General features: G+C 39.1%; 2 protein-coding genes across 10 annotated transcripts; both read left to right on the top strand.

Annotated features, from left to right (window-relative positions):
- Window positions 1-230: 230 nt before the first annotated feature.
- On the top strand, window positions 231-7813 carry LOC103382017 (uncharacterized). Of its 4 annotated transcripts, none has more exons than XM_025057484.1 (8): window positions 231-429; window positions 1324-1388; window positions 2893-4215; window positions 4261-6366; window positions 6443-6638; window positions 6931-6995; window positions 7126-7226; window positions 7562-7813. In XM_025057484.1, the coding sequence occupies exons 2-8, from the start codon at window positions 1335-1337 to the stop codon at window positions 7620-7622; spliced, it is 3906 nt and encodes a 1301-aa protein (XP_024913252.1). In that variant the 5' UTR covers window positions 231-429; window positions 1324-1334; the 3' UTR covers window positions 7623-7813. The 4 variants fall into 4 exon arrangements, with proteins under 4 accessions (XP_024913252.1, XP_024913253.1, XP_024913250.1 ...); XM_025057485.1 differs by lacking the exon at window positions 231-429 and having other exon boundaries at window positions 1067-1388; window positions 4261-5982; window positions 6013-6366; XM_025057482.1 differs by lacking the exon at window positions 231-429 and having other exon boundaries at window positions 1068-1388; window positions 2893-4210; window positions 4256-6366.
- A 198-nt stretch (window positions 7814-8011) lies between these two features.
- Window positions 8012-16305, top strand: LOC103381977 (flocculation protein FLO11-like). Of its 6 annotated transcripts, none has more exons than XM_025057486.1 (12): window positions 8012-8183; window positions 8865-10616; window positions 10649-11190; window positions 11278-11400; window positions 12279-12324; window positions 12425-12550; window positions 12862-12945; window positions 13483-13602; window positions 14207-14326; window positions 14994-15056; window positions 15586-15646; window positions 16196-16305. In XM_025057486.1, the coding sequence occupies exons 2-12, from the start codon at window positions 8984-8986 to the stop codon at window positions 16212-16214; spliced, it is 2937 nt and encodes a 978-aa protein (XP_024913254.1). In that variant the 5' UTR covers window positions 8012-8183; window positions 8865-8983; the 3' UTR covers window positions 16215-16305. The 6 variants fall into 6 exon arrangements, with proteins under 6 accessions (XP_024913254.1, XP_008312833.1, XP_024913255.1 ...); XM_008314611.3 differs by having other exon boundaries at window positions 8013-8183; window positions 11278-11403; XM_017034855.2 differs by having other exon boundaries at window positions 8014-8183; window positions 10649-11400.
- Window positions 16306-17203: the final 898 nt, after the last annotated feature.

Raw genomic sequence — 17203 nt, 5'->3', positions numbered from 1 at the left:
AATAAAATCCTACTTTTTTAAAAGTTTTTAAAGCATCGACCGTTGCCTAAAAGTTATTTTATAGCCTTAGTTTTTTGGTGTATTTAAGGCACAACAGTTGCTGGGCAGACAGACATATGGCTACGTAAATAAGACCTTGTTGCATTTTTTTTGTCTTCTTCACACCGTGACCACAGAGCATATCAACATCCTGTCACTCTGCTGAGCAGAGGATGTGTTAAGTGGTGTTTGTTGCTAAGAACATCCTTCTGTCAGTTTGAACGCTTAAAAAAGAAATCCAGCGTTTTAATTTAACATACTCTTGGTAATTTTAGTACAGCAGCAGACAGACGATAAGCGCAGGACATAATCTAGTCTTTTCATCCTGTATTTGATTATTCTTTGAAATAACAGTGGCGTATTGTTGAGTTCTGTGGTCTGTAGGTGGGGGTAAGTATGCATTTTGAAAAGTCTTGCCATATATACACGTATATATATGTATATATATATACATATAAATACACATATATATATATCATATATATATATATACATATAAATACACATATATATATACATATAAATACACATATATATATACATATAAATACGTATATATATATATACGTATTTATATGTATATATATATATATGATATATATATATGTGTATTTATATGTATATATATATACATATAAATACACATATATATATACATATAAATACACATATATATATACATATATATACGTGTATATGATCCTCACATATATATATCATATATATATATATACATATAAATACACATATATATATGATCCTCAGGGCTGACATTGACCAAGAATGTGTTTTGTTTTGTTCTTTCACTATGCACCAAAACAACACAGAATATGAGAAAGAAAACGTTTTTGTTTTTGCCAACTTTAGTGCCTCTTGTGTAATTTTTTGGTGAGCAGCCATGTTGAAATGGCATGTTTTTAGGAAACAATTTTCTTCCTTTTATGGACATTTTTAGTTCACAGTCATGGCTAAAAACAAAAAAAAACATCTTGCTATGTGTATGAACTTCACTAAAAAAGGTTTTAAAAGCAATTACTGCATTTTACTGCTTATCTGCGCTCACGTTTGTAAACAGAACAGCCCATATGGTTTGGGCCAGTGACTTAGACGCACACAACATCCTCTTCCTCTTCTTAATTAACGGACATTACTGATTCAGGAACTGACTCACAGCTGAGGTGGTAGCCAGCGACTTGTTTTAGTTTAGATGCAGTCATATACGTGCATGTAGATTTTGTGAACATTTCAGCTGCAATTTTTTTTTTCTCTTAACACGGTGAGAAGGAAGTTCGAAAATGGACCCTGGCAGCCCTGTGTACAGGGTGGAGAGGACTTTCTGGGCAGTCTGGGTGAGAGCATACGTTAAAACACTGACATTGTGTCTATGTGTGCATATGTGTATAATATGTTTACAACCTCTTCCTTTCAATTTTTTATATGAAATTGATAAATAATTAATTAATAAATAAAAATAGATTATTTATATAATGTCATTGTTGTTAATGTGTATAATATGTTTACAACCTCTTCATTTCAATTTTTTTATATATACAAATGAATTAATAAATAAAAAATAGATTATTTATATTATATAAATTATATATGTTGATCCAAATTTCACACTATTGACTATTGACTATTTTTGGACATTGGAGCGCAGCAGTTGTCATTTACAAAACATTTGTTTTAATCTATGTCAGCTTTATATGTGCGGATTATTCAAAAATGATTCAATAAATTGATAGCTATACTCAAGTATTACTTGGAGAAATCTATCTATCTTATCTATCTATCTGTCTATTTGTTTGTCTTTATATCTGTCTATCTGTTTGTCTATCTATATACATATGTGTGTCTGTGTGAATATATCAATATAGTTTGCATTGATTACTTTTTTGGCTTTTTTTTTTTTTTTTATCAAAACGTGTGATATTTTTTACCCAATAAAATACATACACAAATACTGGCCATTTAAAACTTCAACATGTCATTTTCATAACATATTAGCCATAACAAATTACTATCTGTTTGACTTGATCACAAGATCACTGCCCTCTTCTGTCCAGTGGTCACATGACATGAGGGGGTTGCAGCACAAAAGCCAGTATGCAGTAAGTTACTCTAAATCAGGGGTGTCAAGCTCTAATTCACACTGGGCCACAATTAAAAAAAACTGTGATGAGGACCAGGGCCAAACTTAATATTTATTTGAAAAAAAATGACGGCAATTGTTCATGTTTTCCCTTCTCTCCAGATCTGCAGATCAGAATGTAAATGTTTAACATGTGGAAACGTAAACATTGAATCTGGAACAACCAAAGCTAAATATCATAAACACGTGAGAAATTCAATTTGAAATAAAACACACATCAGTGTGTCTCTTTTATCTGTAGCCTGTCGACTTCCTTTTTAATGTCAATCTTTTTTTTTTCACGGGCCGACAACAAACAAACAAAATGTACGTGCAATAACATGGCGCATACACGGCTAATACTACAAATCCTGCCAGTACATAGTAGTTATATACTGGTGGGCCAGCTCTAGTACACCTTTGATATGATCTCGCGGGCCAAATATAATTACTCTGCGGGCCAGATTTGGCCCCCGGGCCTGAGTTTGACACGTGTTCTAAAAGATGCAGAATGTGTTTATTTCACTTATTAATCAATGTTGATACTTATGAGCGTAATCAATACTCGTACTCTCATCCTTAGTGAACAGTACAGTGCAGTACCGTGTGTTCAGTCTAAAAACAAAAAGCAACTTTTGAACTTAGCGATAGCAATAAATGCCATGTCATGTTTTCCGTGTCCAAACAAGATCAAATGTATTTGTTTCCTTTAACATCTACAGAACTACATCACTGGAGCTGTGAACAGGTTCCTGAGGCCTGAGCCTATCGACACTGAACGCCAAGAGCAGAATCCCTTGCAAGCACACGCAGGTATTGGCCAGAATGTCGACAGCGGTCATGCAGACGCAGACGGACAGGCCGTCCGTGAGGGGCATCCGCGTGACTCGTCCTCTACGACTCATTCAACGCAACCAGCTGTTGCTCAGCAACTCTCTAACGCAGATGACGATGCGGCGCCTGAAGAAGTAGATGGGGAACTCCGAGGCCAGTTCAGTGAAAACACTGAAGGCCATACAACGGACAATGACGCAGTTCTGACCATTTCTAAAGTTGCCGGAGAAAGAAGTGACGAGGAACCAAGCGCTAACAGGCAGCCGCAAGCCTCGGAGAATGAAATATGTGAAATGAGAAGCGACAGTAAGATAGAAATTAAGAGATCGGGTACAGATGAGGAAAGAATGAGAGCAATGATGCCGGACGGAGAGCAAAATGTTAGTGAAACTCCAAAAAGGATCAGAGTAAAGGAGGAAATCCCACGCATTGATGAAAAACGGCTCGAGAAGGAAGATGCTGACATGACACGGATGCCAGAACTGAGTTCAGGGGCGAGACGTGCGCTGGACCAGGATGAGGCACAGATGCAGATCAAGGTGACAGATACAGGTGTCGGAAACATAGAAACTGTGTCAAACGTGGAGAAGGAGATACGACAACCGGTGAGCCGGGATGACCGGGACATTGTGAGTCAAGCTACGGAAGCAAATGAAGGAAAGGGAGAAGTCCTTCAAAGAGATGAGAGGGATTTGGAGAGCGACGATGCTGACGCGACACCATACCTGACCCCAGAGGAGAGTGACAAGCGTGTAGAGGAGCCAAAGCTGCAGAGTCATGACACGGATTTAGAAACAGAAGGCAGTGAAACTGTGTCAGAGGCCCGAGATGAAGTTGAAGGTAGAGAGAGTGTTGAGCAAGAATTTGATGGAGCCAAGTATACGTTTACCGATATCAGTGGAATGGAAAAAGATGAGAGAAACAATTGTATTTTTGAGGCGGCTCCTAACAACCAAACAACAGATATGGGTGAAAAAGAATTTCAATCAGATAGGGAGAAAAGGGAGGATATTTTAATCCAACCTAAAGAAACAGAAGATGAGGCTGAGGACGCAAAAGAGGCATCGTGCGACGGCGACGGAATGATTGAGAAAACTGCTAACGAAGCTACAGCAGGAGAAGAGAGAAGCTTACAAAAGGATGAAGTACAAACAGAGTCGTTTGTATGTGTTGAGATACCGTGCAGTGCTACAGTAATGCCCAAAGGTGAGGCCGAACAGGAAACAGAAGTACAAACAGAGTCGTTTGTATGTGAGACCGAACAGGAAACAAGTGTTGAGTTCAAAAATCTCCCCGCTGGGATACATGAAGCCCCGGCGCTAAATTCACCAACCCGTGAGGAAATACAAAAGGGAATTCCTGAATACAACAATGAGCCTGCACCCGAAGAAAATACAACACAATGGTTCCTGGAAGCAAGAGAACACCGGGAAACCCATGTCAGTCAATTGCCACAAGAGGTAGAGAGCGTTGAAAACAGTACGTCAGAGGGAGTCTTTTCAGTAGCGGGAGAGCAGGAGAACCAGGAGTGTGTCACAAAAGAGCTAACCGATATAGTGCAACACGAAGATTTTCTTTATTCTACGGAGTTTGAAAAACAGTTTTTTAAACTAGTAGAAGGATCAGCAAACTCAGCCGAGGAAGGGGTGGCCACTGAACCAGCAGTGGAAGAACGTGAGTGCGACGTAACCACAACAGAACCACAACAACAGCAGCATGAGAACGAAGGCACGTTGCTCAGCTTTGAAACCGAAGAAAGGGGAAGTGAGGTTAGAAATACTGCTGGTCCAGTGGTTGATTCACTGGTCAGGTTCACTGACGAAACGTTCATCATCCCTGAAGCTGAAGAAAATAGGTCACCAGGAACAGGTTTCTCTCGAGAGGCGCTAGATCCAGAAAGCAACATCACAATCCGTTCGGGAGACACCACAGAATCGGAAGTAATGAAACAGTTGGAGGACCGTGATCTGAAATTAACTGGGGATCATTTTGTAGAAGTGACAGATCTGGATAAATCATCTAGTGACATAGAGAAGCCACCAGATGGTGAAACGGCTCGAAATTTCGAGATGTGTTCATTTGAAAGCCCGAATTTGATTGCGCCAAATGAGTTGCTAGAGGCAATAAATCAACTATCCGATAAAACACCAGAGAATAGACTAACCAGCTTGGGCTCAGCCGATGATTTAGAAACTACGACACGGAAACCAGAAGATCTGAGTTTGATAACGCTGGAAGAAATTACGAAAAGCGAGGAAGAAGCGGAGGGAAGTCGAAGTGTGATTGATGAAGATATACCTGACTTGTGCTTAGACGAAGCACTGTCAAAAAACCTCAGTTTTGGGGAACAAGAAGTGGACAACGTGGCGGGGACACTGAAAGAGGATGGCGATGTAATATCATCGGTGCAGACAGAGGCGGGCAAAGAGGAATTCATGGAGTCCGTTTTGGGAGAACCTGGAGTCGTACTTGAAACAGAAAGTTCTACTGCAAATATGTCTGGACTGTTAGAACAGTCTGTCAATGAACTGGACCCCGAAGAACCAGTATTATCTGTTAAATCCTCTACACAGCAAATAATTATTAAACCTCAGGAGGTTGAAACAGAACAAACGAGTAAGACATCAGAGGAACTGACGGTTGAGATGCGATTCTGCGAAGGACCTACAGATGTGTTTCTGACCGAGGATCGAAATCAAGAAAGCGCAGCCGTGGACGGAAATGTACTTTCTAAAGCGTCCGCTGAAATAGAGAACTCCAAAACACAAAATGAGAGCGGAATGTCATCTTCCACTTCATTGTTGGACCAATGTTGGAGTGAAGGGGACATACACCGTGGAGGCATCGGGCTCACGGACTTATCTAGCTCGGGATCGTTCCAAGACTCCGGTGACATGTTGGCTCCCGAATTGTCCGTAGAGCTAACTAACTTTGCACTTCAGGAGGCAGCCAGTACGAACCAATGTGTTACGACAGAGGAGGCGTCAGATGCTGGTGCGTCAGCATCTGACCCCGATTTCGGCGGCGAGTGTCCAAAGCTGGAGCAAGAGGAATCTCGGCACGAGGAAGTGGAACTAGCTGAGTGTGAATATGATGTTGGCTCATCTGGCGCAGCAGTCAATGGAGATGATGCTCAAAATGAATTTACGCGACCACAAGGTGCCCCCGTCACCTCACGCAGGGAAGGAGAATCACTCACAGCATCAGAGGACAACAAAAGCACTGACTATGAGACAGTGGCGTCCTCGCTAGAAAGACCAAATGTCACCACACGGTTGCAAGACAATGTTGACTCATCGCCTGAGCCGAACAGGTTTGATTATCTGGAAGAGCCCGCTCCACATTCCGACCTTCAGATTGAGGTAATTGAGGTTTTCTTCTTATGCAGTCAGTCATTTTCAAACAATATATATTTTTTAAATTCCTTTCCTGTGACAGGTTAATGAATTCGCACTGGACTTCACTGCGCAAAGGTCAAGAATATTGGTTAAAAACCCTTCCGTAAGAAAACCCAAAGACCCCCGCTCTCTCTTGCAAATGCCCTCATTGGACCCTACACCTGTCTCAAGCTCACCTGTCAAGATCCCTGTGGGCGTGCCTTTAGGAGGACTGGGTGTTGGTCTAAAACTGCCAGGTATGTCACTCAAAGGGATAGTTTTGGTTTCATGGTTGTCTGACTCGACAGGAAATATATGTCTGTGAACTGTTCACCCACCCATAGCGGATGTTATGAGAAAATCAATGAGCCTTGTCTCCATGTCTACATTGCGGCTGTAGCATTTGCATATGTAGCGTATGACCCCGATTAAGTTGAAAACTAAAAATGCATTTCTTTCATTTGTGTTTTGGAAATGTAACAGTGTTGTTATGTTAGTAACTAATTCTCTTCTCAATTCATATATTGTTTAAATGTATTGTTTTTTCAGGCCTTGGTGCTGGTCTTCCTGTTTTAAAAAAGACAAATGTGGTGAAAGAAAAGAAGAACACAGAGGTCAAATGAGTATTATTTTTTTTTACTATTAGTAGAGTTATTGCTATTGTTGTTGTTGTTGTTGTTGTTGTTGCCGCCTTTGTCACATGGACTGGTTGAACACAATACTCAAGTATCATTAGGTCAACAGGAAGCTGAAACAAACACAGAGGAGAAGAGTCACATTCCCAAACCAGACGAGGAACAACAAACCCAACAAAGACCCCGATGGATGCCTCCGACACAACCAGGGTAAAAATTTGTGGACATCTAAATAATGTCATAGTTAATGCATGTCGACAGTTGTTTATAATTGTGTTTTTAAATAAGGACTGCCAAGTGATTCATATTTTATCATTTTATCACGATAAATCATTATAATTAGTAAGAATTAATCGTGATCCATGAACAATAAATTAACATTTCATTATTAATTTGGAAACATATTCAAAAAGTATGACTCAAAATTCTGATTAAATATTAACCAAAAAACTGTTTTCTTGACAGTCCTTATTTAAATGTGTAAAAGATTGTTGCGTTTAAGAGCCCACATCAATTTGATTTTTATTTTTCAAATGTCTTCTCAGATTTTCAAATCCACTCATGTCAGAGCTGAAGACCAAACTAAGGAAACCCCAGAAGGAGTGATAAGAATGTACAATAAAGTTTTGTGTACAACGTTTAATAAAGGATGTAAATTCAATTTATTTTGTCTATGCATGGACCTAGATAACGTTGACTGTCGATAAGATAATTTATTCTTTGTATAGTTTTTGAATAAGGAACATAATTCAACATTCCAAAAATATAAAAATGAAAATAAATTGGAATTTTTGTAATAATAGCATATCTGACTTCATTTAAATTCAAAGAAGTATCTTAAAAATATGTCATCAGTGTGTATTACCTGTCGTACTCGTTGGAAAAAACTATTCAGGAAACATTACCGGAGTACAACCAGAGGAGGCGGTGTTCACGGTCGAAGGATGTGACGCACCGGAAGAAAGAAGGCATTTTCTTCTTCGGTTGGTTTGAGTTATCCAATAGGCGAGAAGTAAGTTCTTATTTAAACTAAAGCGGTGCAAATGGACCTACGTAACACTCCCATTTTTATGTTATTTTGACATTCGAGTTTAAGCTGACAGTCTCAGGCCACGTTTTCGAAGCAGTTTCAGAAGGAAATCTAACAACAAGTAGCAGTTGATGTAGGTAAGTCAATATGTTTTCAAAAGTACAAACGGACGTTTACGTTGTGACGTTGACATTACCGTAGCTTGTCCCAGAACATTGGCAATTGCGTAACTTTCTAAAAGATTGAATATTAATCTCGATTTTTTTCTTTCATATCCGGTGGTGTTTATGTTGTTTTCTATCAGCTTTAATTCTTAGCCAAAGTCACGTCTTATGTCGGACAAATTAGTTAGATTAGTCCAACCGAAGAAGTCTTATACAAGAGACAATAATATGTATTATTACCGCTAAATACACAACAGCTAGAGACTAGAAACGTGTAAACATAACCCCCCCACGGACAAGTTGTATGATTGGACTATAAATAAAGGTCTATAATTGCTCTGTATATAGTACACCTCAATGTTATGATGCTAGCTGTGCATTATATTAATCTTTGAATCTAAACTCTTTCCTTTTTTAGGTTAATTTATTTGTTTTATGCACACACGCACGCAAAAACAAAAAATACAATTTCACTATATCTTGAGTTTTGTGTTGCCATCTCATAATAACATTACATTATAAAACAACGATTTTAAACTCCTAAGCCAGAAAATCAGAGCATGATAAGAATAGGCCGCGAAAATTACAGAATTTAAGTCAATTCTATTCATTCAGAACAGAAGCCTATTAATGAGTTTGTCTTTTCATTTGTAGGTGTCGCTACCGGAGAATATACAGAGACATGGGCGAAAATATGTGCATTTAAGCATATCTCTTGTATACTGTGTCACATCAGAGTTCTTATTTAAGAAGGAATCAATAAACCTGCGACCATGGAACAAGATACTACAGTAAGCCTTCTATGTTTTGAAGAAAATCCCGAGGCTGATGAAAACCTTTCCCTTAAGGCCATTGTTCTGGATGAAATGTCAAAGCCTACAGTAAAAGTAAATGCAGAGGGTAATTCATCGACACAGTTAGGTGGAGAAAACCAACCTCAGTCAGAGAACTGCATCTCAAACCCATCTCAAGGGAGCGGTAAAAAGTCACGGATGTCAGGTTTTCGATCTGCTCTGACACCGATTTTAAAGTACCTGAATACCGGAAACAGGCGTCAGCCAATGGAGCCTCTAAAATGTGAGAGAAATTCTCTTCAGAGTTTATCCACTAATTCTATGGGAGTTAATTGTCAACAAGCAATGGGAATGTCTAGCCAGTATCCATTTAGCACTAAAACCTCTAATGTCTGCTGGCTGGATGAGGAATGCCTTCCAGAGATTACGCTTCTCGATGATGCATATGAATCTAGAAATAATTCAGCTCTACTAGAGAGCATGCCTGCTACGCCTATGAAACCTCAGTCCTCGATGGAATCAGTTCGTCATCATAATGATGGCCGTTTAGAAGCAGAAAGAGATGCCTTTTCAGTCTCTGACAAAGAAAGTCAATCATCCCCTCTTAAAACCCAGATGGATTCATCTGCTAAAGCAAATCTGCAGTTAAACACAGCAGTTGAAAACAGCTCTGCCCAAACACCGGTTACTGTGTTGGAGAAAACTGTAAGTGCAATGCCTTGCCTCCGGGACGACACTTTTGAATGTAAGGAAAATGGCCCAGTGAATTTGGCACAAAATGAAACAGGCCAGGTGGCTTTGAACGTAAACAACATCTCACCCCCACATGTTTCGAATCCACTGGAATGTGCCCAAAAAAGCAATGCTGAAGTCCGTCTTTCTAAACTGTGCAAACAAAATGAGACAATCTCCATTTCTGTTGGCGAAACTGTGACGCCTGAAACCTCACAGAGAACCGTTGGAGGTTATTTACCAGAAACTACACTTCTCGATGTGACGCGTGATTCTGATTTTCTCCTGGAGACGAGCATATCTATGGTCAAGGTTGCACAGGAAGTTTCTCCGATGGATGTAGGGGAAGAAAGCAGGTGCTTTTCCGATTTAGGTGTTCAGCCCGCTAATATTACGTATGACATGAGCGTCTCCAGTGATGTGCAGGCCCAGCAGACCAACACCTCTGATATTCACCGCAACAACAGTTTAATCATCGTTAACCCAGAGTCTTCCGTCGAACCCATGAACATGTCCAATTCTTGGGACGCGAACGCAAAAGAGCCAACTGCCAAAAATGACTGTGAGTCGATGGTGGTTGAGACCCAATCAAGCCCCAAAAAGGGTGGCTCTGTGAGGAACACATTTACGATCACGCCATCGTCCAAGCTTAGCACCCCCTTTAGCAGCGATAAAGCAACTTGCCTTCGGGATAACACCGTGGATCTTTCTGAATCCAATGCGACCAATCCCAAAGCACTGGGAGAGATTGGGGGAGCTGACTTGAGTGCTGACTTAAAGAAAGCCGAAACATCTTTAACTCGGCATGTGACGGCACATAGTGATCTGCAGAACGCAACGTTTGAATGGCAAGCCAATCCTAAATCCACTGGCAGCAATGGTTTAGGGGAAGTTACACCACTGGCAGCAATGGTTTAGGGGAAGTGGTTGCTGGAACGTTTTGCCCCGAGCGCACGTTCGATAGCAAACCACCCTGTACGCAGAGTGACACAATAACTTTGTCCGAAGTGAGTTCAAGTGTCAATTGCTCGGCTACGGCGGATAAGCCCTCTCTTTCAGACACTAATTCTTCGACAAGCAATCAGGTGGAAAGCGTTAATAAAGAAGCCCCTTCTGAAGTGTTAAAGCAAAGTGGGACACGGCCAAGTACAGATTCTCAAACCAAGACGACTAACACAACTGTAAGCATTCTTGAAGCAAATCCAGCTCCAGAGGTCACTCCCGTAGCAGGGAACCAACCGACTAGTTTGACATCTGACGTGGCAAGTCTGGACGGAGAGAAGCGTAATACCACCTTCAACTTAGATGACACCTTAGATATGAAGTCAGAGCCGCTGGTCACTTCCACGCCAATGCCACACTTCAAGGTGTTTCCCGTCACGATGGAACATTGTACTGATGTTGAAGCCCCTGGGGCACAGAAAAGCCTCTACGGGAAAGAACCAGCTGCTCAGGTGTCGTTGAATCCGTCATCGAATATCAACTCCAACCAAAAGACATTCATAGAGTCGCTGACTGCTGCGAAATTCATTCTGCCCCAGCTGAAATCCAAGATAGCTTCCGCGCAGCCAAGAACGTGTGAGCCATTCTACAACCAGCCAATGACCAGACTGAGAACCAGGGCAGAAGCCTTGAAGGGTCCTGCAGCTTCTGAACCAGCCCAGGTGGTAGGAAACTTTCTCAAAATATTTTAAACAAAGTATCCAATTGACTTGTTTGTTCTTGTTTCGTGTAAAATTATTGCCATTTCATTTTCCTGTGCATAAATGATTAGTTAACACTATTTTTTTCCTAACATATGTAAGGTCAATTTTAGGACAAATTCTACTGTAATGGTGAGTTAGTCTGAACTCTACCTATGTAGAGTTCGGACTCTATTTGACCTCTACTGTAATGGTGAGTTAGTCTGAACGCTACCCATGTAGAGTTCGGACTCTACCTATTCTAGGTACCTATTGAAAGTTGTAATCCGACCCGCCAAACTTGTCCAAATTATATAATAGGTTTGTATTGTGATTTAATTTCTGTCTTTTCCCTGCAATGCCCACATTTTCCCTATAGATGGCATAGAGAAGGCTAAAAGCGTTTTACACAAACGCTCCATCTATCTGCTCCTCACCCGGCCCTCCCTGTCAAATTTTAGGACCAATTGTGGCTCGCGATTCAAAACGTTTGCCCACGCCTGACCTACGCTAACACAGTGGTCATCATAATCTAGGAGATTAAAAACCTCAGACGAGTCTGACTAACACCTGGGAGACATAATGAAAGGCAAAAAGTTACAAAAAAAACAAAACCCCAACATAAACGAAAGAGAGTTTGTAGCACATCCAATGTATGACCTACAAGTAGTGGATGTAAACTTAGCCAACCAGTTTCCATGTGAAATTTTAACACTGTATGTCGGGATGACGGAACAATGACAGAGTTATGTAACCATGAAACCCCATAGATCGAAAACACCCTATACTGAGGACCAACTAAATGTGTGGATGGATGAGCGTGTGTTGATAGTTGATCTGCTTTGTGTTTTCTTCTCAAGACCACAGGAATATCCAGCTGTCAAAACGTACCTGCAACAAGAAAAGGTACGTCGCTTTGTTTATGCAGTTGTACTGTCAAAACCCTCTCGTAAGAACTGCGGTAAATAAATGTCATTGAGTCCACTCTCATATTTTCTACTATTAGGATCCAAGCTCAATACTTTTCTCTCAAGACCATCAGGCTTCCAGAGACCTGCAACAGGAATCAGACCACCACCTGCACGAACAAATGCGCCAACTACGGGCACTGAGAAACTGGTTGTGCCCACAGGTACTAATACTTCAATGCCAGAGATTGCAAGTACAGCTAAGCTTTTTCTAAGCTGCTAACACTGTACCACAATGCTTTTTTTTGGAGTATAGCATGTAGTGATTAGGGGTTTTGGATATGTTCATGGGTATATATAAATAAACAAGACGAGAAAAGTCAGATTGAGATGGTTTGGGGACAAAGCCGAAAGGAAAAGAAGAATATGTTTATATATATATATTGTATGTTTATATATTATTATGTTTATATATATGTTTATATGTTTCTACATGTGATGTGATGTGTAAATTTTACGTTTCCTCTTTAAACAGTACACAACCCTGTGGTGAGGCCTACACAACTAAGGAAACCCTTGACCAGAAGTGAGACTTTACCGACTGCAAAAAGGAAACTTGGTATAAAATACAAAGCATATACATATATATTTTAATAATTACAGTTACCCTAATTTCTGGACTAGTGAGCACACTTGAATACAGCACCCACTAAATTTACGAAGAAAAAAAACTATCAGGTTTAAACTTCCTGGGTGTTTTATAGTCATAGTTGCAAGCTAGGTTAATGAGTTAATCAATTCATTTGTATAGAATTGTCCAATGTAGACTTGTATAGACAGTGCTGCGTTGCATGAAGAAATAAGCACAATATTATAATATAATAACAAATACCATACGTGGGGAAACTATTTTGCCAAACCCTGGTTTAGAGACTAGTTCTAAAAAAAAAAAAAAAAAAAAAAAGGCTGGGCTGGGATTGCAGAAATTAAGATGCTAAGATTTTCAATAGCAGAGATTAGGATGGATGGGAGTAGAAATGAGCAGATCAGTTTTAATGAAGACGTGGAGAATATTGATCAAAAAGTACACCTTTGAAGGGTATTCCTCCATAAAAGAAGAAGAATGAACTAATGATCTTTTGTTTAATACTTTCAGATAGTGTAGTACCAACTAGTACTACAGGAGCCTCAGGACAATGTGTTGAAGGAAAAGGCAGAGCTCTAAAGCAGGTTAAACAAAGCCACAGACCTCAGCTTACTAAACCCCAAAGCCATGGTAAGTAGAAGATGCAAGTTTCCCAATACAGGCAGTATTTAGTTTTATACCAAGTATTTTGTAGTTACTACAAGTCCAGAGTTGTAGTAACTACAAAAGCATAAAGTTAAGGCTGAGGCTTAGGCAATAGATTTAGATCAGTGTTCAGCGATTGGCTTTATTCCCAGGCAAAGTTGTACAGGTGCAATTTTTACAGTGGGTAGAAAGAGTTGCACTGTGTCTATGAAGATTTATTGAAAACATTTGTTATGGTCCTTGGTGAGGGAAATATGGTACTCTATGGAAATAGTCAGGAGTGGCAGAAAAGTATGTGAAGGTAGTGCAGAACATCTACAAGGCCCGCAAGGCATTAGTTAGGTGTGCTGTGGATTTCATTGTAGGATGTGTGGTTTAGACAAGGCATGGGCAAACCATTTTGCCAACCCCTGGTTTAGAGACTAGTTCTAAAAAAAAAAAAAGGCTGGGCTGGGATTGCAGAAATTAAGATGCTAAGATTTTCAATAGGAGAGATTAGGATGGACGGGATTAGAAATGATCAGATTGAAGGGTATTCCTCCACAAAAGAAGAAGAATGAACTAATGATCTTTTGTTTAATACTTTCAGATAGTGTAGTACCAACTAGTACTACAGGAGCCTCAGGACAATGTGGTGATGGAAAAGGCAGAGCTCTAAAGCAGTTTAAACAAAGCCACAGACCTCAGCTTACTAAACCCCAAAGCCATGGTAAGTAGAAGATACACGTTTTCAAATACAGGCAGTATTTAGTTTTATATCAAGTATTTAGACAGAGTGCAGTGTTCCCTCTATCGCGGCTCTTCTTTCGCTCCCTCAGTAGATTGTAGATTTTTTTTAAAAATCCGATCTTGTGACATTTTCGCTCTATCGGGATTTTTTACGAAAAGTACAGATTTTTTAATTTCCAATATTTTAATTATTTTCTTAAAAAAAAAAAATTCTAGCCTAAAAGGGGTATGTAAATAAACGAAAAGACATTTTGCTTAAAGCCCTAAGTTGGACACAGGAGGGCACTGTTGTTGTTGTTGTTCGCGCCTCCAGAGTCTTTTGACCGTGTTTGCCTGTATCTGGTAAGGAGGAATAAAAAAAATGTCATGACTGGGTGTGTATAAAAAAGATCAGTCTTGGCGAGAAAAATTTACTCTAAAACTACACAGTCCTCAAACAGAATAGAATCCGTGGTTAGCTGGAAACATCAGCCAGGGAAACAAACAAAATAAGAATTCCATTGCGTTGTTTGAATTTCTGCGATCTCACCATGTACATGGACAGTAAACATCTTGATTTATCTGAGGTGATGGCGATGTCCCGAGGTAAAGTTAATCACCAGGTTAAGTGTTATTTAACAATGTACTGACTGACGCTTTTTTTGCAGGATGTGCCGAATGTGGCGAACAACTTCAATTACAGTCAGAAGAAATAACGAGATTGAAAAGAGGTATGTTTTATGTCTGAATCATATAATAACTAACTTGCCTCTACTTCCCGATTTTTACCATTTCGCGGTGGGTCTTGGAACGCAACTACCGCTATAGGAGAGGGATTACTGTACCATATTTTCCAGACTATATGCACAATTTCATTGGTTTTGGGACTTATACTCAAGTGCAACTTGTATATTAAAATGTATAATTTCACATGGTTGTTATTTTTCACACTGGCAGCCACTAGAGGGCACTGCTGCGACTTATACTCCGGATTGACTTGTATAGGTTTTCTTCTTCATTATGCATTTTTCGGCTGGTGTGACTTGTGGTCCAGAAAATGCAGTAGTCGTTTCAATGTTTTGTTTTTTTTTTTGTTTTACATAATTAACTTGTAATGTTATGGCTAAAGTGTGTTGGGTTTTAGAAAAGCTATGAATTCATATTATTATATCAGATTAATTTTTTTTTTTTATCCCGAGGTAATGTTTAACACCAGGTCAAGTGTTATTTAACAATGTACTGACTGACGATGTTTTGCAGTTTGTGGCGAACTCGAAGAACAACTTCAATTAAAATCAGAAGAAATAACAAGATTGAAGAGGTATGTTTTGTGTCTGAGTGATGCAAAAAAAAACAAAAAGAGGTATGTTTTGTGTCTGAGTGATGAAAAAAAAAAAACCAAACAAGTAACATCATCAGTGTCATCAGTTATCCATTATTAACAGTTGTGTGTTTAATAACAAAAACAAAATAAATATATATATATATATATATATAGTATATAAAACATACATACAGGTGCATATCAATAAATGAGAATATTGTGGAAAAGTTATTTCCACAACTATTTATTTCAGTAATTCAAGTCAAAATTTATAATTAAAGCCAAAGTTCAGTGTCTCAAAACAGGTCTCTCTCAGGTCTTTTGGGAATTTCCTGGACTTGAGGCGTGGTTTGTGCTCTCATGCTATTGCGACTCCTACCAGTATACAGAAAGATCTGAAGGATATGTTATTTTATTTCGAACTTCCCTGATGTACAATGAAATGTAATATCCGTTGTGAAGTCTTAATTGTTGAAACATTTGGATGGTCATCACGGGGTGGACAGGTTAATAACTTGTTCTGTTTTATCTTTTTTTCTTTTCCAGAGCTGCAGAAATACAGTAAGCAAAAGGACTGCTAAATGCTCCAGTAAAGTCCTATTGAGGTTTTAATAACTGAGTTTTAAATACCTAATAAAATTACTTAATGAACTTCAGCAAATGTGAATGTTATGTTATTTATTGCAAATGCCATTACATTGATTTTTGGCCTAAAAATTTAACAGAATGACCCAACATGACAAAAAAAATGTATATTATGCATATATATGTATATATGTCGAACTAGTTTCTTCAGTACGTAATAATATTTCGAACTAGTTTCTTCAGTACGTAATAAGATTGCGGTGGCATGGTTCAACACGTGATCGTGCTAGACTAAGTAGCTGATTGATGTCAACACTCCGGCAACATGGCTATCTCCGTGGTTTTACTTAAGTAGTGCAAATGTTGAGTGGTCCAAGTCCAGATTTTTAAAAGTCTTGAGGTACTCTTAAGGTTTCTCACATGCTACAGAAAATGTCTTTCTTTTTGCATTTATCATGAAAGGCACTAGTGGAGTCACACCCAGAGAATGTATGTATGCCAATCAAGGCTGAACACACACTGGTTCTGAGAGCTGATGACACCTTGATAATATCAATGATGCGTGTCCTGTTGCCCTTCCCTGTGAAAAAATATACTGTTACTAAAATCCTGCTTTTCTAAGTTTCAGTTTTGTATAAATATTGCGAGTTTCTGGGTTTTTCTGTGTGATCATCATTAATTGGATGCAGATTTTAGAGTTAAATGTCTTTGTCTTCATTGAAATTCCTCCCAAATTCACAACCTCTTTAAGCATTGGCAGTTCACTTTTTAAAAGTTGTTGATCAAACCACTTTTCTCTAAACGCTAAATAATAAATATTGTCAATACTGGCATATTTTGTTTCCATTTAAAACAACGTTCTTGGTGTTGTTAAATTAACTTTTCTACTTTTTTTTTTCTTTTCTGACGGTGCTGTTAAAAAAAATCACCATAATACGCTTTTAACAGCAATATACAGTGTGTTTTGTG

The sequence above is a fragment of the Cynoglossus semilaevis genome, chromosome 8 (genome assembly GCF_000523025.1).
Source record: "Cynoglossus semilaevis isolate Cse_v1.0 chromosome 8, Cse_v1.0, whole genome shotgun sequence".
Taxonomy (NCBI): domain Eukaryota; kingdom Metazoa; phylum Chordata; class Actinopteri; order Pleuronectiformes; family Cynoglossidae; genus Cynoglossus; species Cynoglossus semilaevis.
The sequence above is the reverse complement of the archived record's forward strand: the minus strand, read 5'-3'. Positions and strand labels throughout refer to the sequence as shown.